We start from the raw sequence: 27,526 nt of genomic DNA on the forward strand, positions 1-27,526 counted from the left end.
CCTCTATGGAGATCAAACTTTATTCTTGCTAGTTACTCTCACCTACAACATCCTAGTTAAATGCTACTCTTTGTTCACTAATAGTTTAGCTGTAGTTTATAGAACACACACTGGAAAGACTTGGATGGATTTTGTTAAACACTACAGATGAAGTATGTTTTTGTCAGTCCTATCTGACACTCCCTACCATGCTTTCAGTCGAGGGATCTTACACTATGCAAATATTTTATTATGTTTATTAGAGGAAATGATCAAATTTCAGTTTGAATAAAATATGAATACTTTCAGAACCCAGGGTCCATTGAGATGCTAAGGGAGTACAGGCAGGGAATTTATCATTGCACTTTATACTTCTACGTTTAATATCAGAGCGCATATTGAAACCATAAAAAGCAGAAAAATCAAAATATATTCCGATCTTATATGAGGGATTTGTTTCCCACTCTCTTTTGTAATTCTTAAAAAGTCAAGGTTGTGGGTAGTGGCAGAAGAAATAGTCTTAAGCGTTAAGTCCGGGAAGCCATTCTGCCTGTACCTAAAGCTCCTAGCAGTCATGCACCCTAAGAATGATCAGCGCCCCTTTTCAGGATAAGATTCCCAAATTACAAGCAAAGAGCCTTACCGTCAAAGCCTTGCTGCAGGTTCCAGCTCAGCCTCAGACTGAAACGTTGAGCGGCTGGTGAACAAAAGTTTTAGGTTCTTTTTTTTTTTTCCCCTAACGAAGAAGTCTGCAAAACTAATTTCCCTCAAAATAGGGCTCAATTTCCGTTAAAGAAAGCAGTGCTTACAAATCTTGGAATTCCTGATCAACCCCCACTCCACCCCATCTCTAAGTAGTGCAAAACAATTCGACTTTTCACACGGATGTTAAAATTTGTTTGGAAGTTCCTTTTCTGGAGAACCTCTTAAAATAAAGGGTAACAGACTGAAAATGGCAGAAGGAGCGGCAGAGAGAAGGGTTCTGCCTTGGGGACATTCCTCCAAAATTCATCAATACCTTTTCCTAATTTAAACCAGATGTCTAGTTCAGGTTGCTGTACTCATTAATCCATTAGCAATTTCAAAGACTTGGCCATCATCTTCTGGTCACCCAGACAATAAACATATGGCAGTTAACCGTAGTGGCACACTCCAAGTCCTGAACACCATAGGCTACTGCAGACATCTCCCTGGCAGACACTTCACAGATAGAAAGAAACAGGCTTTCCTGCAGCTCACTCTCCCAAGCTTGTTGTGGGTTAAGCACAGGACTTCCAGTAGATTCTGTGGCCACCCAAGCTAACTGCTGTGTCAACCCCAGCCCCTGCTCTCACAAATTCACCGGTGGCAAAGTGTGCAGTTCATTTCCAGGAGCACAGGCTGTAAACCTGGGGGAAATGAACCATGATAGCAGGGTCCACTCTGAGGGAATGTTAAGTTTGCTATCTGCTTAAAACAGAAAGGTGGTGAGGAATACAATGTATGCAGGAAGCATCAGCTCTGTGAGCTAAAGAGAGATTTCATTTCTCAAAGGATGGGAGTGGGCTGTGAATTGGCTCCTGCAGGGTTAAGCTAGCTAGGAAGGGTGAAGCTGGGAGCAAGTTAGACTTGCTCATTTGACATTTTTTCGGGTTATTCTTGCCCCCCCCCCAATTTCCTTGGTGAGCAAATGGTGAGAAAATTGCGCGAACTGGACCGGTAAAGAGAATAAAGAGAAGTAGGGGTGGGAAGAGGGTTAGAAAAAGAAGGAAGGGGGACACCACTTGGAGCAACACTTGTGTGTCGCCAAGGCTCCAGAGCCTACATCCACCTCTGTTTCGCGCACACCCCATTGGATATCTGTCCTTTCTGCACTCAGAGTAGCACTGTGCTATCCTTGGTGTACAGCTCTACAACCTCGGCCCTGGCTCTAGGTTTTCTAACAACCTATTCTCAGATACCTAAAAGAGTATAAACCTAATGTGCCCCTGTACACCGGAACCGTGAGTGGCCTCGGAGTTTGAAAAGCTCAACAGACTAGGCTCTTCTTCTCTTGAACTCTAGTGAGTTCTCTGTGGTCTGCAAGGTCAGGGAGTAGTCAGGGAGCGCCTGCAGGTGACCCCAACCCCCACCCAGAATGAGAGATCTAGGTTCCAAGAGCAGTGAGCTAGTCAGAGACACTGGGTGCTGGCTTAGGGAAGCTGAGTGCCTCTGCGTCTGGCCATGGGAATCTATGGGACAGATTGCGGTGGCCCTGAGCGACTGAGGCTCTGGGCGCACCACTAGCTGTGGTGGAAGCTCCCAGGGCCCGACCGGCGGGCGTTGGGCAGCCGCTCCTGTCCTACCAGCAATGGGAACTGGAAATGAGAGAGCACGGTGGCGCTGACGGAGAGGGAGTTTTGGAGGGAGTTTGCATGTGGTCAGCGCTGGGCTCCTAAGCCAGCCCCCAGCTCACATTACACTCTATTTATAACCTCTCAGAGCCATTTCCCCCTGAAAGCAGTTCTCTGGGACCACCTTCTTTTGGCTTCCACCTCTCCCACACTTGACATCTGAGCAGCTGCGAAGGAAGCTCCTCCAGGTCCTAGTGTTTATACGTGCAGGAGACTGGCCGCTAAGGCTCAGGACTGGGATTAGCCGGCTCTGCTCAAACGCAAACGCGCGCGGCTTTTACTTTTGGAATGAGTGGGGGAAAGTGTTAGGATTTCCAGTGAAAAGTGACAGCGCTTGGTGGACATTCGGACCGTCCGTGAAGTCTTCTGCTTGGAAGCCGAAACTTGCATGCCATGGAACACCCCCTCTTTGGCTGCCTGCGCAGCCCTCACGCCACAGCGCAAGGCTTGCACCCCTTCTCCCAGTCTTCTCTGGCCCTTCATGGAAGATCTGACCACATGTCCTACCCCGAACTTTCCACATCTTCCTCGTCTTGCATAATCGCGGGATACCCCAACGAGGAGGGCATGTTTGCCAGCCAGCATCACAGGGGACACCACCACCACCACCACCATCACCATCACCACCACCAGCAGCAGCAGCACCAGGCTCTGCAAAGCAACTGGCACCTCCCGCAGATGTCCTCCCCGCCAAGCGCGGCCCGGCACAGCCTGTGCCTGCAGCCTGATTCGGGAGGGCCCCCGGAGCTGGGAAGCAGCCCTCCGGTCCTGTGTTCCAACTCATCTAGCCTGGGCTCCAGCACCCCTACCGGGGCCGCGTGCGCACCAGGGGATTATGGCCGTCAAGCGCTGTCACCCGCAGACGTGGAGAAGAGAAGTGGCAGTAAAAGGAAAAGCGACAGCTCAGGTGAGTGCGGGCAAAGCAACCCTGGGGAGTGCACTCTGGGCTAGGAAGATGCGGGGAGGTGTGGGATGTTTCTCATAGAAAGACAAACTGTGAAGCTGCTAGCCTTTCCTCTCTCTGGTGGCCGAATTCATCCATGGAGCGTCCATCCTGTAATTCAGGAGCACGTGTTTCACTGAAGTTAATATATCTATATCCAGCCGTTCAAAGCCCTCCAAGATCGCAAATCAGTTTCCCAGAAGTGGTGAAGAAAGAGCAAGTGACACTGTGCAAAATCAGTTAAGGGAGCGTGGCCGGTCCATCCATTGGTTGGGAGGGGTGTGCTCCTTGGGATGCTGCATCAGCTGGGCATGCATGCCTGCATGCGTGTGTGCCTGCATGCGGTTTTCCTTGACTTTTTCCTTCCAATTCCCAACTCTGAACAGCTCGACTTTTCCTATCCTTAACTGGGTTCCCAAATTATTGCGCAATACCTTGAACTTTAACTGGATTTGACCAAAAAAAAAGAAAAGAAAAGAAAAAAGAAGAGAAAAAGAAAAAGGAAGAAAAGGGAAAAAGAAAGAAAAAGATAAGGAAAAATTAAAGAAAGAAAAAGAAGAGAAACCTAAAACTTCTTTTTATATTTTTGCTTTCAGAGTTCCTTAAATAGTACCTTTCTTAAAATGATATTTAAAAAACAAACAAACAAAAAAACCCCAAATATTCTATTTATTTGGCAAAAAGGAATTATCTAATAATCTAGAAGTGTTTAAAGAATACCTCTGAAAACTGTGAATAAAGAGTATTCTTATAGTAATTACACTCATATCGTGCTAACCTGGTTGGGGGGTGGGGTGGGAAACAAGCAAAAAACCCAAATCAACCAAATCACCAAAACAAAATGTTTGAACTTCGATTGTGGAAAATAAAAGCCTTCATCAATTGAGTAGTGCTTTGAGATGCAGTGGAGAGAGTGGACAGATAACAGTTCTGACAGTGCTGGAAGAAGATGCAGGGAAGGTGTGGGTAACTTGAGCAGTCCTACAAAAGGGGAGCCTCCCAGAAGAATTCAAGGGCCTGGAAGTCCAATAGCCAGTGCATCCTGACAGCACAGAGAAACTAAAAATTTCCAGGAAACACAACAAAGCCTTTAACTATATTCCTCGTTGTAAATGTTCTTTCTTTCTTTCTTTCTTTCTTTCTTTCTTTCTTTCTTTCTTTCTTTCTTTCTTTCTTCCTTCCTTCCTTCCTTCCTTCCTTCCTTCCTTCCNTTTCTTTCTTTCTTTCTTTCTTTCTTTCTTTCTTTCTTTCTTTCTTTCTTTCTTTCTTCCTTCCTTCCTTCCTTCCTTCCTTCCTTCCTTCCTTCTTTCTTTTCTTTCTTTCTTTCCTTTCCCTTCCCTTCCTTCCTTCCTTCCTTTCTTTCTTTCTTTCTTTCTTTCTTTCTTTCTTTCTTTCTTTCTTTCTTTCTTTCCTTCCTTCTTTTTCTTTTCTTTATTGAATCTTCTCTGTAGTTACAAGGCAACCTGGATACAGATTTAGAAAGATGTCACTTAACTAGTACAATGTTTACATATATTTAGTTTTCTGTGCTATGTCTCGAGAGAACATATGATTCTAGGGAATAGTTTGAAGAATTGAAAAATAATAGCATTTTAAACATTTTAGGCAAGGTGTTCTGCAGTGTAGGGCAGTAAGGGCTGTGTATTTTGTAATGTGTTGAAAGATGATAGAAACTTTTCTTGACCTCGGTGTGGGGTGACTCCATCCTTCCCAGCCTCACTGTTGAACTTGTAATTTTTCAGGTCTTGGGTGAACGTTTAATGCTTCATCATGATTAGTTATGTCTAAGAACGTGGTCATCACTGTCATTCTGTTTACTGGTTATCTCTAAATGTATGTGAAATCCTAAGACACCAAAAAGGTTCCTAAGAAGGTATTAGGATGCACTGGGTTTCCCCAGATTGGGCATTTATGAGCAGAAACGCATGGACTGCTTCGGCAGGTTGGTAGCTACTTCAGGGAGGACCAGAAGCTCTGATTCTGTGTTTTCTTTCTACAAAGGGGAAACTGCGCTGCTTCTTAGCTGAACCAATGCCCTAAAGATTATTTGCGCACACGAAGGAATTTTTTTTTTCAGGCACAAGTTATTTTTGGTTGGGGAAACAGGGAGAGTGAGACTAAAAACTGACTTCCTTAGTTTATTTTAACAAAAATGGTTTTAATATTACCTAACACTGGTTTCCATCACCTTTATCGGGGACAAATAAGCACATAGCAAAGAAAGGCTTGTTTTTGTGTTGTGAAACTCATTTAAACACCAAAACAAGCAAAGATAATAAACATTTGTGCCAACTCTGTATTACAAGGACAGGAAATACAATCTTTAGGAAGGCTAATGTTACTGGTGTTGACTTAGAACAAATGTTCCCATTGATAGAATATCAAAGTCAAGCATCAATTTTCTTGGTACACTATTGAAAATAAAATCAATGTCTTCAGGCTCTGAGTTAATAACGGTTCAATCATAGGTATGCTTAACTCCAAGGCATTCTTTCTCCTATTTTAATTTATACAACAAACATTCAATTTAAGGTCAAATCATTTCATAGTATCGTGAAAACATTTTGACTTATGAGACAGCAAATTAACAGAAAATATTTATAATCCTGTTCTGTTATCAATTCGTACTTGGCACAGTTTGGCTATTGTATCCCTTCATAATTAACTAATGTTTAATAAGTTATATTGGACAATCTGAGACTTAGGACTATATTAGATGAAAACTAAATCAGGCATAGTAGCAACAATTTATTTATTTAGGCATTTTATAATCGCTGTATATGTATAGTTGGCTGTATATGTATAGATAGTACTTTAATCTATGGCAATGTTGGAACCAAGTCTCCTACCAGTGCATGTGTGATAACTGAGTTAATTTCTAATAAGTACCAGGAAATAGTGTTAAACAACCAAACCACGTATAAACCTTACATTTTAATCCATAGTAATAATGCAACAATTTCAATATAAAATACCGTCCAGTATTTCTGTTCTGAAAACCTACATGAAAGCAGACTTAAACAAATACAGAAAGCTTACCAGTATAGAAGCAAATGTTTATAGACTTTAGACTTCCATTATAGTTAATTAACAATTAAAAATAGCCAATTTTAAGAGAAACTTACGACATTTTCATAGTATGTGCTAAACAATTTTATAACTTCGAGCCAGCTAGCCTTTCCAGCAATGTTAGTAAAGCCAACATCTGCCACTCCTTCAAAGGGACTCTTAAAGTTACAACTGTGCTTAAAACAATCAGTACGAGCCAGGTGATTCTGAAAAACGTCTATAAATACTGTCAACTTCTTGGCTTCAATTACACAAAGCAATATATTAGTGGGCATGAATTGCTCAGTTTTGTTAAAATAGATGTATTCACTTAATCTAACCAGCTTTTATGTAGTGAATATACACCGTTATGGTATACATATTCTGTAGACATCTTAGATTAATGAAAATAAGCACACATTTTTATTTTAACGGATAAAGTTGTAACTATGCTCATTCCAAAAATGCAATGAATAATTTGGGGATGTGAATTTTGGGGGATTGAGTCATATTATATTTTTGTAAAGTTACAAATATTTATAGCTATTATAACACAATATATTTAGTTTCAAACTGTGTCAGTCTCTGTATGCCTATACGGAATGACAAGTGTTGCATCTAGACCATACTACAAGCTAATCTCTGAATAATGTCAGTTTATATTCCTCGGTATTCCAATCATCATCTTTTCTGAAAATAAACAACCTTGCAATTTATCTGTGTTACTAGATTATAACTTTTGTATTTTCTTTAGCATAAAATGCAATCTTTAGGTTCTCAGTTATCGAGGAGAATTGAGAAAAACTTAAATATTTTTAAACTATAGTATACAAAATGTCACTGTGAAGCTTTCTAGAGTATTAGCTTAATTTTCAATGCGACCATTTTTAAATGGTGATCTGAGTTAAAAAAAAAAAAAACCCAAAAAAACAAATGTAGGTATCACTGCCCTGCATGAGTGGCCTCATTTAACCACTCACAGCCCCAAGATACAGAATTCCTTTTAAATCAAGGTCTTTAAACTTAAAAGTGAGCAAACAGAAATTGCTTGTATTTCCCTGCAGATCTATTTTTGTGGCGATTGTTCCTTTTCAAGAGAAGAACAACCAATGAGAGAAATGGCAGCAAATTCACCTATACTGAACCCTGACATCACCTATGTAAACATTCATATTTTATAGTAATTATTAGTGAAAACCATTATGTGGGTATTCTGGATATAAAGTCCAAAACAGAAAACTAAAAAAATAAAAATAAATATTTATATTTTCCATCTATGTTTAGAAAAGCAGCTCCTCGGACATCATAGTGCTAGAGAATGTAATTTATATTCATGGTGAGACCTAATCATTGCACCAAAAAATTTCAAATGAAAATTACATATGAAGGAATCATTTTTTCTGTTGTATTTTTCATCTGAAAGATGTCAGTTTATGAATGAATAACTGAAGAGGTGTAAGTTTAGATTTTTTCAAATAAAATTATATTACATATAAAATTACACATAAATATAATCTAAATCTAACTTATAATTAGATTTAGGCAATATTTTCCTCTAAATTTAAATATAGAATTTTAGAATTTATAATCATAGCATTGCTGTAAAGGTTTTAAATATCTATGACAAATTAAAGAAGGAGTAGAATATTGATGTATTGGACAAAAATTTATGTGTAAGAATGTCTTAATATTATCTGGTCTAATATTTGTAATTTATGTATCAATCAAATTGTTTAATGTTCACAATTTTAACTTTCTTCACACTCTCTAATTTTTCACATCACCCTTTATAATAACAAATGTTTTTGAAGAGAATTATCCTGTGAGATGAGAGTATTAGCAATAGCCTCATTCCTCGATGATTATAATCATAAAGCCAATAGGATCAATTCTTAATTGGTCAGTTAAATTGCCTTACCTTGGGCACATAGATTTATGGACTGATTCTAATGATTTGAACTTTTTTAAGAAAAAGAAAGAAAGAAAGAAAGAAAGAAAGAAAGAAAGAAAGGAAGGAAGGAAGGAAGGAAGGAAGGAAGGAAGGAAGGAAGGAAGGAAGAAAGGAAGAAAGGAAGGAAAGAGACACAGACCACAATGTGTGTCCTCAAGTTTGTAAGACAAATAAGTAACTTATTTCATATTTAACCTATTCATGTTCTGTCACATTTTTAGAATATTTCAGCCATTGACATAGTTTTGTGGTTAGCACGGATCTGATCATGTTTAAAGTACATTAAGACAGTAGAGAGCGCTGAGGTTTGTCCTGCATTGCCATGCTGTTTTTAAGGATCTGCTTTGAGTAACTACGTTGATCTGAAGCTCTCTAGTAAGGGTGTTACAGCATATAGTTCTGAGCAAAACACATCATTCCTAAGTCACAGTCATCAGTGAGGCCATAGTTATGGAATATTTTACTCTATGACGCAGAATGGTCTCCAATGTTCCAGGCTTTAGTGTGTACCCTGGGTATTACCTGTTTGAAGACAGCATAACTCTAAATCTGGTGTCTTCTTGAAAAGTGCCTCCTGTTTTACTATTAGGCTGAAAGCACAAGGCATTTGTTTGCCAGGTAAGAAACTGTCCTGCACAGTATGTAAACCTCTAAAAACCGTTTCTGCTTCACTATTAGTGTAGCTGTACGTCACATTATGGGTAGAGGGAACCAGGTGGCACAATGAGCATGTGAGAATCAGAGGACAACTTTGTTACGTCTGTTTTCTCCTTCTGCCTACATGTAAGATTAGGCTCAGGTCACAAGCTCATACTACCAGCATCTTTACTCACTGAACCATCTCCGTAGCTAAAGTATGTAAGTCTTGTAAAACCCACCCATAACGGTTCTATTCATCCACACATTCAAAACTCAGGAATTATCTTTAAACTTGAGATATTTTAATGTAAATCACTTGGACAGATGTATAATTAAATTAACAGAAATTATGTGGTGAGCATATACATTTATATTTTATCATATGGGTTAATTATTAATTTTCTTTGACATTCAAAAATTTAAATTTATAATTAAGAGTATTCTATTATTTATAAATTTCCATGCACTATATAGTTATATTTTCCATTTAAATACATTTCTAAATTTGTACATTACTGTCTATAATTTGTGAGCTTTACATTGCCATTTTTTGCATGAGTTCTATATTTTATAGATGTATTGTTTTCTTGTGCCTGTGTGTGAGCAAAAATGACCAGGCAAAATTTATATTTTTATCATACATTTTGACAAAGGATTTGTGAAAGATCTCTAAATAATAATTGCGTTGCTTTCTCTAGTTTAGACATAGTATGTGGTTAACACATTATTTTCAACATATATATTACTGTTTGGTCACTTAAAATTTAGCATTTGCTTCAGTTTTTAAATATTCTAAGATATTTGTATATGATGGTGACAATATTTAAGTCTTTGGAATTTTTACTTTAGTTGAGAAATATGGCACATTTATAAGACTCATAGTTCTACAAAGCTATTTACTGGTTAAAGCTTTAAATTAAAAAGTAGCTTTTACATTTTTCATGATATCAATTGGTTTCAAATACTTTTGAATGCCATAACATTTGCTTTTATAGCTTTAAATGCTATAAATTTGCTATAAAACTCATGTAAGCTGCACTGATTAAAATTATGAGTACAGGATATTTAATTTTTGTGTGGTATTGAGATTGATGGTGTTTACTTTTCATAGATTTTCTTAGTTTGATTGTATTTTTGTAGAAATCACAGTTGTTAAGAAAGTGAGGGCAGGTTCTTGAATTAGGTAAATGTAGTAGCCTCAATTAAAACAAATGTTAGAGTAATGCATTTATACTGAGTCTTATAGATAAGTATGCATATTAATACCAAGACAAAATTCAAAATGAAGTTTCTTGATAAGAGTACATTTGAATGAGAGTTTCTGCATTAAAGGCTGCACTATCTTAAATGTTTCGACTATAAAATAAAACATTAAGCTTGCTGATTGCATAGCTGTTTGGAGACTCCCACAGGCTGGATCTGGTAATCAATGAGACTCACAAAACTCAGAACTGCCAAGTGTCCTGCGGTGTTTGTGGTCTTTTGTTTTTCTGTTTCTCTAGATCATTATTCTCTATACACTTCCAAAAATTTCCATAATACTCCAAGGAGGAAAGAAATCAGAGCAGTCTTACATGACCAAAGACTAGAAAATAATTCAGATGAATCACTCATGGTTTGGAGGAGAGAGACAAACAGGACAGCCCAACTTAAGTTGGTAGGTGCCAGTTGAGTTTTACAAGCCTAGATTTTACCCTTTGAAAACATAGCCTTAAAGCTCTGCCAAAAATGACACCCAAAATACACTTACTGCTACACTGTTGTAGTTACTTTCAAATGCAGGGATAAAATGTATGCAGTGTCTGTAGACTGGCTTCTTAGGCAGTCAAAACTGCACAGGCCATGATGGTGTGATAATTCTTAGCTACCTGGAAACTACCAGCAAGCTAAACAGATGTATTCATAATAAGCTTAAACAAGTGCAATGGATGGGCTCTCTTATCAAATGAATGCAAAGAATATTCCACAAAACATTGATTTTACAAGGTAAGAAATAATTCTCAGGAAAATTTAATTTGTTCCATCCAGTATTCTAGGCACTAAAGGAATAAACTTTGCTGTGATTCTGGTAAAACATCAGTAAGTTGGCAAGTGAGCCTCAGATTGTAAGAACTCTTGGAAACTGCTTTCTGACAGAGTATATTGAAATCAAGTAGTATCTCTCCCTATTTAATATTTTACAAAAGTAAAACAAGCTCTCAGTATGTTTACTGCCTTCAACAATTAAAATCTCCCCAACCATAAGCTGTGTTTACACAAGAGGGTTTTTTTCCTCATTGAAAATATAAACGAGTCTGAATGTATTAAACGCGACAGAATGTAGATGTAAACTTTTGAGACAGAATGAAATGCCAGGAAAGCCAGAGTTCAGGCATCCATGTCTGGAGCCTGCTGCTGCCCACATTTCCAGAATTACCACTTTGTGAACATCTACATCCAAAGTTTAATGTATATATGTACCTATACACACTTTTTCTTCTAGGACAGTTTGGTTTGAGGAAGTGAAGCTTTATCAAAATTATTCTTGAATACATACATGTTTGGCAAGATATAAAGACGTGATAGCACCATTTGTTTCCTATTTGAAGACTTAGCCAGCATACATCATAAGCGGCTTGTCTTAGTTCTTACTCATCATATCAGACAAGGAAAGACATGGCACACTCCTAGCGCAACTAATAGTGAATCTGTCCATAATTTGGTGATGAGTGGTATGTGATGGGGAAAGTAGGGAAGCAAGAGGAAAAGAAGAATCACCAAGGTCGGCCACAATTAGGTGACAAAGACAAATCTGGGGAGCTTTCACTTCAGGCCCAGCACAGCCTCAGGGCAAAGGTGTTCTCTAAAGGCTGGGATTTCAATAGGTCAAGTAACAGCCCATCACCAATCTTTACATCCTCTGGCCTCTCAGTCTTGCTGCCCATCAGCTAGAACTGATAGCTTCTGAGGAAAGAGGGTAGGGAATGTCAATTTTCTTTAAAGAGAAGCCCCTGAGAAGCTACTCATGCTCCAGTAGATGTCCTGGACTCGGAACACATAGAAATACTACCAAGTGGACATAGTTTCAAAGCAAAAGGTCACATAAAGTAAGGGGAAAGTGGTAATGGGCATAGAAGAAAAATTTGAATAGAGAATTAAAAAAAAGATATAATGGTATGTTCAAGCACATTGAACTTGTGGATAAAAAGCCTCAAATCCGTCCTAAAGGAATTTAGGCTATGAGGAAGAATATGGAGAGAAGTCTCAAGGAACACACAGCTAAATCAAAACTCCTGCCGCCTTACTAGGTGTCACTGTGGGCTTGAAATGTAAGTCTGCTGTAACTCATTTCCCTGGAAACTCCCAGCAAATGAACATGCACAAGGCGCCAAGGTCTAGCTCTGTAAATATTACTTATTATTTTATCATTCATTAGAAGTTACTTTGTGGGTATTCGTTCTGTGAACAGCCTGCTTTATGGCATCTATTTTCCTTTATTATCGATATTAGGGTGAGAAGAGTTGCTTGCCTAATTGAATGCTACAGACTGAAAACAATCTGTACCATTTCTAGAATAATTTCAATGGCATCTTCTGAAATACAAGACAGATTTAGCCAGGCTATATACGACATTCTCAGCCTGCAGTCTTTACTGCTTGGGGATCTCCTTACTTCCAGTCTTGAGCATCTGCTGTTTTGTTTGTTTGTTTGTTTTTGTTTTTTTGTTTGTTTTTTTAATTAGGTATTTTCCTCATTTACATTTCCAATGCTATCCCATACCCATCCCCCCACTCCCCTACCCACCCACTCCCCCTTTTTGGCCCTGGCATTTCCCTATACTGAGGCATATAAAGTTTGCAAGTCCAATGGGCCTCTCTTTCCAGTGATGGCTGACTAGGCCATCTTCTGATACATATGCAGCTAGAGACAAGAGCTCCGGGGTACTGGTTAGTTCATATTGTTGTTTCACCTATAGGGTTGCAGTTCCCTTTAGTTCCTTGGGTGCTTTCTCTAGCTCCTCCATTGGGGGCCCTGTGATCCATTCAATAGCTGACTGTGAGCATCCACTTCTGTGTTTGCTAGGCATCTCCTGTTTTTAATAACATTATATACTGCATAAAAAAGAATAAAGTTGTACATAAACAGACATAAACACATATCCAGACACGTGCACATGTACATTCACACATACACATACATGAGTTCATCTTGGACTATTCTTCAGTCAAGAGATAGGGCTCCAATGAACCAGATTCAAATATAGAATGGAACCTCCACTTTCATTTAACTTGGAGGGAAAATTTTCATGCTATCTTCTGTGGTTTATGGCAGGGCTGTAGCTCTTTGTTATTTTAGCTACTTTAGTTAATTGCTAACCAATGAGAAACCTGAAACAGAAAAGGACTCCAGAAATTAAGTAAAAAGGACTCTCACAAACACCCATGAATTTGGGTTGGTGATAGTTTTTTTGTATAAAGAAAATAATACATTTGTCTTCTTGTGTATAGTTCCATCCCTGAATTATAATGCTCAGGTAAAGGCAACACAGGATAGCAACACTTCCTGGAGTTTTAAGTTCTGAACATGAGATTCATTCACTTTATTTAGTTTATTTTCATGCATGGAACCCGCTTTTCAATTCGGAAAGTTAAGAAATGCTCTAAAAAACACTTTATGTTTATATAAATGATGGTCTTCAGCACTTGGTTTTGAATAATTACCAGTATTAAATCTGCATATCTCAAAATGCGTTATTAGGACCCTCAATAAAGATTCAGTTTCTTTAAAACTTGTTGAATTCACAACAGAACAATCCCTGTAATGCGATGTTCTCAAACAAGTGTCTGCTCCTTGGCTTACTGCAGACCATGTAAGGAGAAAGAAAAATTGCTACATGTCCATTGACTGATGACTTAGCAATATCGGGAAAGAACTAATTGCAATGTACAGTTCATTAACTCTGATTCCAAGGTGGATTGATTTCTCAGTTTACTTGGTGCATCATAAACTCTAATTGTTCAATAGATCACCAGACTCTGGACTGGATACTCAGAGGGAGTGAAGACATTAGACAGCTTTGCAAGGGCTTCTCTTAGGTTATGGGAGGTACCCAGTAAAGTTAAATAGGTTTTGTCTTTTCAGCCTAGTAATGGATAGCTGATTTCTAGAGTCCAATTATAGACTTAGGCCCTTACAAGGAAAATCTCAGCCTGTAGTTTCAAACCTAAAGGTCTTAGTCCTCTGGCAAAAATATGATTATTAGTAAACAAAATGTAATTAGCAAAGTGCTTTACTTAGGTGTAAATAGATGTTTCTCTAAATTATATGATTGTCTTGGCTACTTTTCATTCTCCTTTTATGAGTATGGACACTGGTAAACTGCCTTAGCTTGATTTTATAGTAATATTTCTCCTCACAGTAAGGACAGAATTGCATGGCTTTTTGAGACACTACACAACATACCCGAGCATCCTATATTTGATATCCTATAGTATATAGATATTTACAGGAACAATATCACAACAGTGTGATCCCTGTATACATATTTTATGTAACCATTTGGAACTTGAAAAATTATTTCCTGTTTTGAAATGTAATTTTCATTTTTTTTTGTTAAATGGTGTTTTCTTATACTGTAAATGTCTTTTTGTGTACTTTGTGAAGTCTTTTGTTCTCTGTATTCGTTCTCCTCTCTCTCTCTCTCTCTCTCTCTCTCTCTCTCTCTCTCTCTCTCTCTCTCTCTCTCTCTCTCTCTCTCTCTCTGTCTCGCTCTCTCTCCTTGCTAAATCTATTGACTTTGAAAATTAACCACATTCTCTAAAACCAGTACGGACTACCTGTTGTATTTATTCTAACCAGAAATGCGTTTTTTGATGTCCCCTTGTCTTGTTCACACCCATCTCCCAGACAATCTGTAAACACTAGATTCATTTACTCTTCTGAATGCAGTTAACCTCACAACCTCCTTATTGTACCAATGCTGACCTCTTATGTATTTATTTTCCTTAATTATTACCACTCTCTTAAAACACAGATGTATTATAAAAATAAGGGTAGTTTACCTGTGGGTTTCAACTTCTTATTTAAACACAACTCAATTTCAAAAAACAAACAAACAAAAAAGTCTGAGAAAATATCCTACTTGCGCTCACACACACACACACACACACACACACACACACCACACACACGTATGTGTGCATCTCTCTCTCTCCCTCTGTGTGTGTGTGTGTGTTTGTGTGTGTGTCTGTTGTTGTTAAGTATAAAAAGCAAGCCTTCCACATGTAATCAAGTTCTCTACCATCTAGATACACCTCCAAATAATTAATCCTAATTTATAATTTAAAAGTGACTTCAGAATAATGATCTCAGCTGACACTCATTTTTTCTCATCAGCTCTGGGCTTAGTAGGCTGTCAGTGTTTCAAAACATGTAGATGAATCAAGCACACCATCAGTGTTTGTATCTGTTCCCTTCCTACCTTTATTACTTCTGGAATCAATTTAGTTATTTCCTGGAGTAAATATCCTGTGAGCATCAGTTCAACTTCTGTAACATACACTACTGTTCCTCTGCTTGGAATTCTATATTAATTTGACATTAATCTGTACTTACAGCATAAACATTCAATTATAATCCTTGGCACTTAGAACGGGTTATGTCTTCCTTCAATGATAAATTACAAACCTTTGTATATACTGGATCTTGTGTGGAATCAAATTTTATTTAAAATCTGATGTACCAATTGATTCTGGAGAGGATTTTTGTGTGAAAATATTTGACATAAAATATATTGCTTGTATTTGGAACATAATTCTAAATAGTATTATTTATAGTAGTGGCTAGATTTACAATATATAACAAGAATAGTTAAAGAGGAAGCATGTTTACATCCATTTATGTTGTTACTAAAAGTCAGAAAATAACTTGCAGGATTCATTTTTTTCCTTCCACCATGTGTGTCTCAGTGTTCAATCTCAGGATATCAAGCTAGGCAGCAAGTGAATTTGCCCTCTGAGCTCTCTCTGGCCCTGCCACGAATAGCTTTCAATACTGGTGTTACAGTGGACATATACGAGACTTCATGAAAATGTTGATTTCCTATTTAGCATGATTAAGATAGAGTAGAGCTGGCATTTGTTACATTGATTATTGAAATTCACAGCAGTAAAAGAGAAGAGAGAATAAAATAATGAGCTTCCACAATCCTTATTTTCAATATTTATCAGCACACGGAGATGGGATTTCATTTATGTCATCTTTTTTATGTCACATTTTATTAATTGTTTTCGGATAACCCCCAGCTTATTGCTTTATCTTGACATTAGTGGTCTGCTCAATAGATTGTACTGTAAACTTAGACAACACTCCATAGCTGCTGAGGACATGAGACCTAGAGAAGAACTTACTACTGCCTCTTTCCTAAGCCAATATAACCTCTAACTGCACTCTCAATGTTAAACTTATGCCAATAGATAAGTGTACCTTTCCCCTCCCTCATTAAACAAGTCTAAACAGAATGAGATCAATATACAAAGACATGCATACATACTAAAAACACAAAGAATAACTTAACTGTTGGGTTACCTCTCTGAGTAATATATTTACAAAAAAATCCTTAAACTGAGGGCACAGAGACCATCAAAGAGGGAGGGAAGAGAAACATATTAAAGCAACTGCATCATGGCATCTGTTGAATGATAGTCACTTCAAAAACCGGGAGGGACACAAACGAGATGATAGAGATGAAAGATTGGATGGGGAGATCTTGGAGGTAGGGATGAGGGTAAATATGATCAAAATACATTGTATGAAAACCATCACAGAAATAAGAATATATTATTATTGTTGTTGCTATTTTAATTATCTTTAATCTTTATTTTACAGTCCAGTTGTTATCCCCTGGCCCACCCTCAGACAGTTCCTCATCCCATTTCTCCTCCCCGTCTCCAAAAGGATGTCCCCACCCACCCCACCACCCACCACCCTCCACCTCCAAACCCACCCCACCCCAAACCACTCCATACCACTCCACCTTGACAGGCCTCTCCACTCCCTGTGGTCTCAAGTCTCTCAAGGGTTAGGTGCATCTTCTCTCACTGAGGCCATACCAACCCGGCAGGCCTCTGCTGTACTTATAGCATAGACCTTCAATTATAATCCTTGGCACTTAGAACGGGTTATGTCTTTCAATGATATATTCCATATGTGTTGGGAGCCTCGTACCAGCTAGTGTGTTCTGCCTGGTTGGTGGCTCAGTGTCTGAGAGGTCTCAGGGGTCCAGGTTAGATGAGATTGCTGGTACTCCTATGGGGTCGCCCTCCTCCTTAGCTTCCTCCATCCTTTCCGTAATTCAACCACAGTGGTCCCTGACTTCAGTCCACTGCCTGGGTGTACATTTGTGCATCTGTCTTGGTCGGTCAGCTGCTTGTGAAAATATGTTCCTAGGTAGTTCCAGTGTTTGGCTAGTGCTGAGAACTACAGATCCAGATAATCTTGTGCCTTGAATGAAGTGTTCTGTATCATCCTTTCAACACATGGAAGGCAATGGTGGACATGGCTTTTCAATATAATAGAATAGACCATCAAGAAGTAATTGTATATCTGCAATTATCAGCAACATTATGCTATGGAGTAGAATAGCTCCCAGATATCTGTGACCATTTAAATGAAAAAATTATAAAATAAAAATTAAATAGATAAAGATTCAAGTGTTCAGTTGCTACCTGTGGCTGCTTACTAATGAACTGGGCAGTGCAGGTACAGGGTGTTACCACCACCTAGAAACACAAAAGTCTAATTTAACATTTAGCTAGCAGACAGGCATTGAGGATGTGACTCTCACCAGTGTAAGAATTTCAGAGAACTCAAATACAAGAAGACAAAACACATCTGAAAGTAAGATATAAAAAAACCCACTACTTTCCTAAAAGTCTTTTTGTAGAAATGTTTATATATGTGTCATCTTAAAACTGTTAGTTGAATATATGTATGAAATCTTAGACTTGGGCAGTTATCAGAATAAACACATAGCTGGAATATTAAGTCTTTTTAATTGTAAATATACAATGAAATTTAAATAAAATGTGTAACAATGGGTATAACTGTAAAAAGCAGAATTTTGGACATAGTGAAGCAAACAATAAAGCATATTTAAAAATGTAAGGTCAACTAGGGAGATTCTTTTAGGCCTCTAGAGGGATGGGGAGGAGAACATTTTTCTGGGAAAGGGTGGGGAGCATGCCAGGAAGTAAGCTAAATTTTTCCAGGGAGAAAGTATGAAAGTTAATAAAATCAGACAGTGGCAATTAATGACATAGCACTATTAACATACAAAGTCTCTCAAAAGATCCTATCTTTTGTAATCTTTGGTCTGAATTCCAAAATTGTAAGTCAGGTAGCTAAAGGAAAGAAGAAGTAGTGAAAGGAGAGTTTTCTTTCTATTTAATACAGAAATTAAGAATAGCTTGTTCATCTTGGCATATGGAAGCAGCAAATGCAGGGAAGAGTGAAATATGGGAGTTTCACATCTATAGCACAAGGCATCTGGGCTGCTGGGCTGTGGCCACACATTACTCAATAAACTGCCGCAACCGCAGAGCTCTGTTCCTGTGGGTAGCAGGCTGTACATCAGTGAATGAATTTATTAATAGGGAATAATTGAGGATTAATTTTTGAAACTTTTATGACTTGAATCTATCCCAGTAAAAAGGTAGAAAAAGTTAATGACTGCAATTAGCCGGGATAATGTAAGGAACACAGAAAGCATAATACATGTGTGAACACACACACACACACACACACACACACACACACACAGAAAGGAGGGAAGGAGGGAGGGAGGGAGGGAGAGAGAGAGAGAGAGAGAGAGAGAGAGAGAGAGAGAGAGAGAGAGAGAGAGAGAGAGAACCAAACACAAATAACTATCAAGACAGACATCATTTTGTAAAGGTTCTTTTGGAAGAGAGTGAGTTCAGACCAAAAATAATTTGCAATAAAGTTTTATTGGCAGGGTAGAGGACAGGGGAAACATTTTACTGGTTTACAGTGATTAAAATTTACGAGTTCATTTTTTCACTGAGACTTTACTCATATTACTGGTAGTCTCAGCAAGTATATGTGTGGATGTGATAATCTACTTTGGATTAAGACATTGATATTATTCCCAATTTTACTGCTTCCTCCATAGACAATTAAGTAAAGGTAAGATACTATAACAAAAAAAATCCTTAGAAGCACAGCTATGAAACACCTTTATTGAAGACACTACACTGCATTGTTGAGTGAAGTAACCTAATGCCTGCCTTCAGAATAATAGGTAGTATTAGACGATAATTGGTAATAATAGGTAATTTCTGCAGTGAGTCACTTGCCTTGAAAATTCTAAACCAGGTAGTCAAGCCAGACCAATAGGAAATTTAGATATGTTATTCAATGGATTGGGATGAAGTGGATTCCTAATTTAACTGTATCCAATCGAAATGGTGAGCTAGAGAGGACCCACTCAACATAGTAGCCACACGTAGATTGTTACTGAGGGGTTTCCTCAGAAAAGAGTTGTGTTGTTCTCTGGACACACTTAAGTATCTCCTCACATTTTTCTCTATTCCTTCAGATATTTTGAACTTTCTTCTTTTATATTTTATAATAGAAACACTTCACTTTGGATCACCTTTAGACCTTAGGGAGTGTCATTAGTACTTGTTGATCAAAGATGGATTCTTTTTAAATTTAATGAAGTGAAGGTTATTTTGAGGACTGGTAATTAGGATTGTCTTAGTCAAGCTTCCCCAAACCACACATATGCAATAGCTTTTCCCTAAGGGCACTGACTTACACCCATATATTTGCTGAGGCTCAGGGTACACCAAGATGAATCAACACCTTCAGCCCCTTGATGTAGACTAGGACAGAAACAAAGGACTGAACTGATGTGATATACACTCCACCAATGGTTTTAAAATCTTCAGATAATGTGAAGAGGCTTCAGAAAAAGAATGACTGATACCTGTGTCAACTGCTCTCATCCTGTCTTGCATTTTAGTAATATATATATATTAATATATATATATATTAATATATATATTAATGAAAACTCACAAGTCTTGGCCTTTGGAGGAACAAATAATAGGACTTGTTAAATAATATCAAATGTAGGTTATGAATTTTGGATCCTATAATCATGAACAGAATCTGTTTCCAGGATATTTTTTATTGATGTTATTAATTCTTTCCATTTAGACGTTCCTTTATATTATGCACCAAGGTTTTCATGGTAGTCATTATAAAAACATGAATGCTCTTTAATTCAAAATATTATTCTAAACTAGGGATGGTGCTCAGTGGTAGAGGCCTTGCCTTCTGTGGGGAAGGCCTGTGGTTTGAAATTCAACACCTTAAAATAAGAGAACTGGAAGGGATTTTGAAACACAGCCAAGCTATCCATGATGTCTTAAGGATGAGGACATCCTTAAGACCGAGTGCCAATTTTAAGATCAGCATATAAAGGTTCTTTTGATAAGGGCCCTTTCCTATTCCTTCCTTTTGTATAATTCATTCTTAAGTTACCTCCTTGCATTTATGAAGATATCATATAGCTAAACCTTTACTTTTAGAGATGATTAACCTGAATTCTTTCAAACGTAAGGACTCTGCTAGTGTATAGGCATATTATCCTAATCCCTTCTTGCTATTATTCAATTGCTAGTCTACTGATGTGAAAACATAGTAAGCTATTTTTTTACTTTAACCCTGGAAGGAATGTGTTTTCATGGATGAGACTTTAATGTCCTTTCTGTGTGGAATTGTTGTTTTTAGTAAAAAGTGATCAGATATTCAGGAATTCATGCCTAGTCCTAAAGTGTTATGAACATACCACTGATAGTTGACAAACATGTAATACTGATTTTTATTAAAATATTTCATGAGCTGAAATATGTGGGCAGTTATTTCCAGTGGTGTTTTGAAATATCAGATATCATACTGAAATCTTTATGATTCATCATGGTTTGTTCTATTATCTTTATATTACTTCCAAAATATATTTCAAATTATGTTTGTTATCAGATTTTTTGTCCCAATATAGGATAACTCATTTTTCTCTTCTTCAGTTATATGAAAAAAATCATGCACAATCATAAAAGTGACTGTATTGAATTGCATGTTTTTGATTTGCCAAAGCACACATTACCTTGAACATTTAAAGTGCGGTTAGAAGGAAGCTTGAGCTGTTAGGAAAGTGCTTTTGTGTGATGTCCACTTAACCAATAAATCTGTCATCACCAAATGGTCTCTGTTTCCTCCGAAATAAACAAATCAATTTTGAGTCCTTTGATACAGGAGACCTCCAGGAAAACAAAAGTCACTTTTGCTTCATCCTTCAAACAATATTTTTCATAAGTGGATATGAGGTTCAAGAAGACCAGGAGTAGTGGGGTCTCCACACCTTATACAAAGTCCAGAAGACTACATAAGGGCAGTCATTGAAAAAAAAATCCATAAAGCTTGACTCACCAAAAGTGTGAGCATAAGCCAAGAAGGGAACACTTAGGGAAAAGCTCTAAGAAGAGAGCTGACATTTGGGAAATGGGAAATCAGCATAGGACAGGGTGGTGTGTGCAGGCTCTAGTTAAATTAGCCATGGGGTAATTTTACCTTTATATTACTCCATATTATAGTTTTGGGGTGTTTTTTTTAGGAGGTGAAGTTTGTAGCTCAGGCTTGCTTGGCCTCATACTTCACAGTCTTCTTTGATCCAGATGATCTTCATATGAGAACTTTAATAAGAAAAGCAGTCATTGCTGAACAGTCAGCAGCAAGCACTGATTAAGATGGGGCATCCTCTTATTTGCTTGTATGTTCTCCGAACATCCTAAAATATATTTTATTATTATCTACCTTAATCAAAACAAAAGAATGCCTTTAAAGTAAATGCTTGTGGATTCTATCTAGCAGTTAACAAGGCCACATGGACACCAAGACAAAATAAAGAAATTTTGTCTGAGCAAGAAAGTGAGTGAGACATATAGGAAATGCACATTAAGAGGAAAACTGAAACTGTCTTTCCATATTGTGTTTAACTTTTTTTAATTGATTTTTATTAGATATTTTCTTTATATACATTTCAAATGCTACCCCGAAAATTCCTCATACCCTTCCCCCCCCACCCTGTTCCCCTACCCACCCACTCCCACTTCTTGGCCCTTGCATCTGTGGGGCATATAAAGTTTGCAATACCAAGGGGCCTCACTTCCCAGTGATGTTTACTATCTACCATGGCTGCGTGTGCTGGTGTCTAGGTGAGTGCACAGGTATCACAGCATGTGTGTGGAAGGCAGCAGATAACCTTGAGCAGTAAGCTCTCCTCTGTGTGAGTTTCAGGGACTGATTTCCCGGTCTCTAGACTTTTTAGTGGCAAGTGTTTGTGACCAGTGATCCATCTCACTAGCCCTCCAAACTAGTTTTGAAAGAATTATCTTCAAGGATGTGGCCCTTGAGAAGCAATCCGTGTTCTAATTGATAGATCTGCATTCATACACATTCAGGCAACACTATCTTGTTTCATTTTTCTAAAAATATAAATAAAAAACAACAACAACTCCTGAAAATGGTAACATTGGGAAGGCATAGGCAGGGGAGGGACTGGCAGGTACACACGTTATATGCATGTATGAAACTCTCGTGAAACATACCCTTTTCAGTAACAGAGAAAACATTTTTAATTTGCCCTTCATTATTATTAACATAATTATTAACACAATCATTATTAGTTGATTAACACAATCAACTGTGTATTCTATTTGTTCTATCATAACAGCAAAAAAATAAAAATAAAACTGCTTGATAAATAAAAGTTTCATTTTGAACGAAAAATGTTTTCCACCTTAATCTTTAATAAACTTATTCAAAGTGAATATATTGAAAGAACCAAGGACTTACCCATTTTCTTCTTGCAGCTTAGGGACAGAAGCTTGTTCCCAACACATAATTTCTGCAGAGATTCCCTCCTGTATTGTGGTAGGCCTTCTATTTGGATAGCTAGGGCTTGGCAATCAGTTCAGACTTCAAGTAATTTGCATACTAATTGTTTTCTTACAAAGACAGAGAATGTAACTTGTTTAATAAGGTGCTTGCCATGAGAACCTGAATTTATCTTCTTAAACTCTCTCTCTCTCTCTCTCTCTCTCTCTCTCTCTCTCTCTCTCTCTCTCTCTCTCTCTCTCTCTCTCTCTCTCTCTCTCTCTCTCTCTCTCTCTCTCACACACACACACACACACACACACAAACCAAACCAAACCAAAAAAACTGACCATGTTGTCCTGGGACCACCTCTGTGCAGTCAGAAGTAGGCAAATTTTGGTTAGTTCAGGTCAGTAGGAAATCCTGTCATAAATCAACAAACAAACAAACACATAAATAGAAAAATAATGAATAACACCTGAGAAATGACACCCAAGACACCTGAGATTCTTTGCCTTAGATGAACATAAAAACATGTGCACATTTATGCACACACACACATACAAGCACACTATAGATAATAGGTATTTTTTTGACCAATAGATAGAGGATAGACAGACAGACAGACAGACAGATAGATTAGTGTTAGAGCACTCTTTTAGCATGAACAAAACTATTAGTTCCATTCTTAGCACCAAGAAAGTAAGATAAATAAATATATTAGTTTAATGTCACTAAAAATTACTTGTCTTGACTTCCATGGGCAGATTTGTTTGTAAAATGAGTCTGTATTTTCAAGTATTAAATCTTCTTATTCATCAATGAGTATCAGAGTTAGTTATTCTTAACATCTTGTGGTGTGTATCTATAAAAGATCAGTAATTTCGTGTGTTCTTAGACAATAGGAAGGTTAACATTCTAGATTAGTAGCTGAAATACCAATATGTGAGAATAAACACTGTATCAGTGTATATGAAACATAAGCTGTTTATATGCCTCAATTATCAATCAAATTTTTTGATTATCTTGTAAGATGGTCTGGGGCCTTTGAATCCTGGGGCATCTGTTATTATGATATTGATAATGCCTTATATTTAGCAGACAGAACATGGAATATGCATTATTTGCTGAGTTATTACTTTTTATTATAGAAGTCTTAACTGGTTTAAAGGATTTGTGCTTTTAAATTTTTACATGCAGAGCATTCAGCTGTAAATCTTTTGCAGTGATTTCATTCTGTATAAATCTCTGGAAGAAATACAAATAAATCACCCAGAGTACTCTCAGTCACTGCACAGTGTGGATATTAAAGAGGATGTGGAAAAACTTTGAGAGAATGGAGGCCTGCCCCATTGTTGTAAGCCAAAAATATCAAAATATGAATTATTCCTATATGGAAACTGAAATTCTGATGATTCCTATAGGGGATTAGTGCATTTCTCAACCTTGAAAAATTACATTGCTTGGAAATTATAAAATATATCCAATTTTCCATGTCTGTCTGTCTTCATTCCTGTATTTTAAATTTAGTATCACTCAAAGGTTCTGGTCTTCTAGTATCTATAATCTCACTTAAGAACAAAGACCCTGATAGTAACATTCATGTTGTTACAGCAGTTTAGTCCATGAAATCTTGATTATATAAAATTTTTAAAGTTAAATATTTTTATTAGATATTTTCTTCATTTACATTTCAAATGCTATCCCCAAAGCCACCTATACCCTCCTCCCGCCCTGCTCCCCAACCCACACACTCCCACTTCCTGGCCCTGGCATTCCCCTGTACTGGGGCATATGATCTTTGCAAGACCAATGGCCTCTCCTCCCATTGATGGCCCACTAGGCTATCCTCTGCTACATATGCAACTAGAGACAGAGCTCTGGGGGTACTGGTTAGTTCATATTGTTGTTCCTCCTATAGGGTTGCAGAACCCTTTAGCTCCTTGGGTACTTTCTCTAGCTCCTTCATTAGGGGCCCTGTGTTTCATCCAATAGCTGACTGTGAGCATCCACTTATGTGTTTGCCAGGCACTGGCACAGCCTCACAGGAGATAGCTATATCAGGGTCCTGTCAGCAAAATCTTGCTGGCATATGCAATAGCGTCTGGGTTTCATGGTTGTATATGGGATGGATCCCCGGGTGGGGCAGCCCAGAAACTTAGAATATCCAAGATACCATTTGCAAAACACATGAAACTCAAAAGAAGGAAGACCAAAGTGTGCATACTTCGCTTCTTCTTAGAATGAGGAACAAAATACCCATGGAAGGAGTTACAAAGACAAAGTTTGGAGCTGGAAGGAAGGACCATCCAGAAATCTTGATTATATAAATTTTAAATTTTGTTTTCATTATTTTCAGTTGTGTGAATGTGTTTGAGTATATGTGTTTGTTTGTATGTGTTTGTAGATGTGTGCATGTGTGTATGTGTGCCAATGTTACTGTGTGTCCCTGTGTTTGTTTGTAAATGCTCATGTATGAAAGAGAGAGAGAGAGAGAGAGAGAGAGAGAGAGAGAGAGAGAGAGAGAATGCATGTGTGGCTGCAGGTGTTGATGCCTCTACAGTAGAAGTTATAGTCAGTTATGAACCACCATAAAAAACAATGTAGGGAATGTTGAGAATAAAGCATGGATAATCTGGAAGAGCAGCACTTACTCTTAACTTCTGAGATATTTTGTAGCTTCCAAAAGTTGTTTTAAGTGTTTATTTTGTTACATGCTTAATTACTTTTAATTTAGAAGAGTAATACTGAAAATCAGTAAAACTCATATAGATATATGCATATATATATATATATATATCCTTATCGAGTATTGCATATTATATTATTATAGACTCCTTTTATAAAGATTTCAGAAAGTCTGTATTTATAATTCTTTAAACAATGATAATTGATTTTCCTATTTAAATGTTAACTAGAAGGCAAATAAGTAGTAGTTTTAATTTCTAATCTAAAATTCTGTAATCAACATCAGAAAAGTATAACCAGCCATTTTTATTTGGTGGAGTGAAGGGAAATAGAGCACATGCCTTTCCCTCTAGTTGTAAGACTGATGGTTGTCAGGCTAAAAATAAAATAGTTAACTTTACATAGTTTCAAAAAATAAGAAGCCTATGTTAATGAGGATGAGGTTGATGATGATGATGATAAAGATAAAAATTTGCTCTTCTTTTTCAATTGACTTTATTGTAAAGGACATTTATTCTTTGCCAGATGATTATAAATACATGCTGATGGTAACATTGATATTTCTTTGCAGCAGTCAGGCTGTCCACTGCTTGGTGAACTTGCCAATTAGCTCAAGTAAATATAATGGCAGCAGTGATGTCAAGCTTAGTATAGACTTGCATCTTGTGGTATTAGTTTCTTCCAGCAAATGGCATATTTGTGGCTACAGAACTTACCTGATCATTACTATACAGTAGAGGTATTCTTTGTAACCAAATGGGATTATGTGTGTTTGCCTGGCCATAAACAGAAAACAAATTTAAGGCTGCCAATTTCTTGGTGATTTATTATATTTCAGGATGTTTGCTTGATCATCCATTGCTTCAATATTCATCAATTTATAAACTACTTATTGAGTGACTAACGATTCCTAAGTGTAAAAGATATATAAAGAGTAGCAGGGGAGAAGACTTATAAAGCTCTATCCCCTCCCTATTGGCAGTTGATGGTTGCTGGAGCAAGTAGTGTGTGTGTGTGTATGTGTGTGTGTGTAAAACGTATCAGTCAAAGATAAATATGTGATATAGGGTGGAGTTTCTGAAAGTTAAAGATTCAGAATATAAATTAGTTTATTTGACCAAATTCATTTGTAATGGTGTGGATATATTGGTCAATCAAGAGGAATGTGAAGGACTTGGGATAAACTTTCCCAAACTGTATTATCCTAAATCCAAGGAAAACTGGAACCCTGAGAATACCATGTGAAGTAATTCAAATGCAGATTACAAAGAATTTAATAAGCAAAAAAGAGACAACTACAGTATTTATATATTTACTTGTCAATGTCTGCCCATTTTGTTTCATATTCACTACTGTTACATTCCTGTTACTTCAGTTAAGAAATGCACTGGTTCCCCGTGTCATTCACCATGCCACTAATTATTATTCATAACATACTTAGGACTTTTCAAGCCAGGGTGTACGTGTTTATGATGAGGCTTTAGTGTATTAGATGAGGGCATTATTTTGCTCTTACCCTAATGGGGCACTTGATAGGACTAAAGACAAATGAATTTTATTATTTGTAGATGGGGTGACAGGTGTGTGTGTGTGTGAGAGAGAGAGAGAGGGAGGGAGAGAGGAGTCTATGAGATTGTTATGGGAACAATCCTACACAAACAAGAGTTTTCTGGTTCAATTAACACTGAAGTGAAATAGATTGAGAGACATGGATAAAGTACATTTAGAAAGAAGACCTATCTCTTGTGTTTTAGGCACACACATAGTTCTAACCTGATTTAAATTACTGAGCTACCCAAACACACGATATTCTGATGTTAAATTTCCAGTCCCATTCTCAACATTCCTTATGTTTTTGAGTATTCACCATAGAAAAATATGGCTTTGCAAAGAATTCTAAGAACCCTAGATCATTTTAGATTGTGTTCTTCTTACATTTATTTCCTTGTCTGAAATACATTACTGTAT

General features: G+C 37.3%; 1 protein-coding gene across 1 annotated transcript in view; it reads left to right on the forward strand.

Moving 5' to 3' along the window:
* The first annotated feature begins 2,453 nt into the window (after nucleotides 1-2,453).
* Meox2 (mesenchyme homeobox 2) overlaps nucleotides 2,454-27,526 on the forward strand; it is a 60,020-nt gene continuing 34,947 nt past the window's right edge. The window contains exon 1 of the mRNA XM_021179543.2: nucleotides 2,454-3,258. Coding sequence (XP_021035202.1) covers nucleotides 2,745-3,258 — 514 coding nt within the window. The 5' untranslated portion in view covers nucleotides 2,454-2,744. The remainder of the gene's footprint in view (nucleotides 3,259-27,526) is intronic.

This window comes from Mus caroli, chromosome 12 (genome assembly GCF_900094665.2).
Source record: "Mus caroli chromosome 12, CAROLI_EIJ_v1.1, whole genome shotgun sequence".
NCBI lineage: Eukaryota > Metazoa > Chordata > Mammalia > Rodentia > Muridae > Mus > Mus caroli.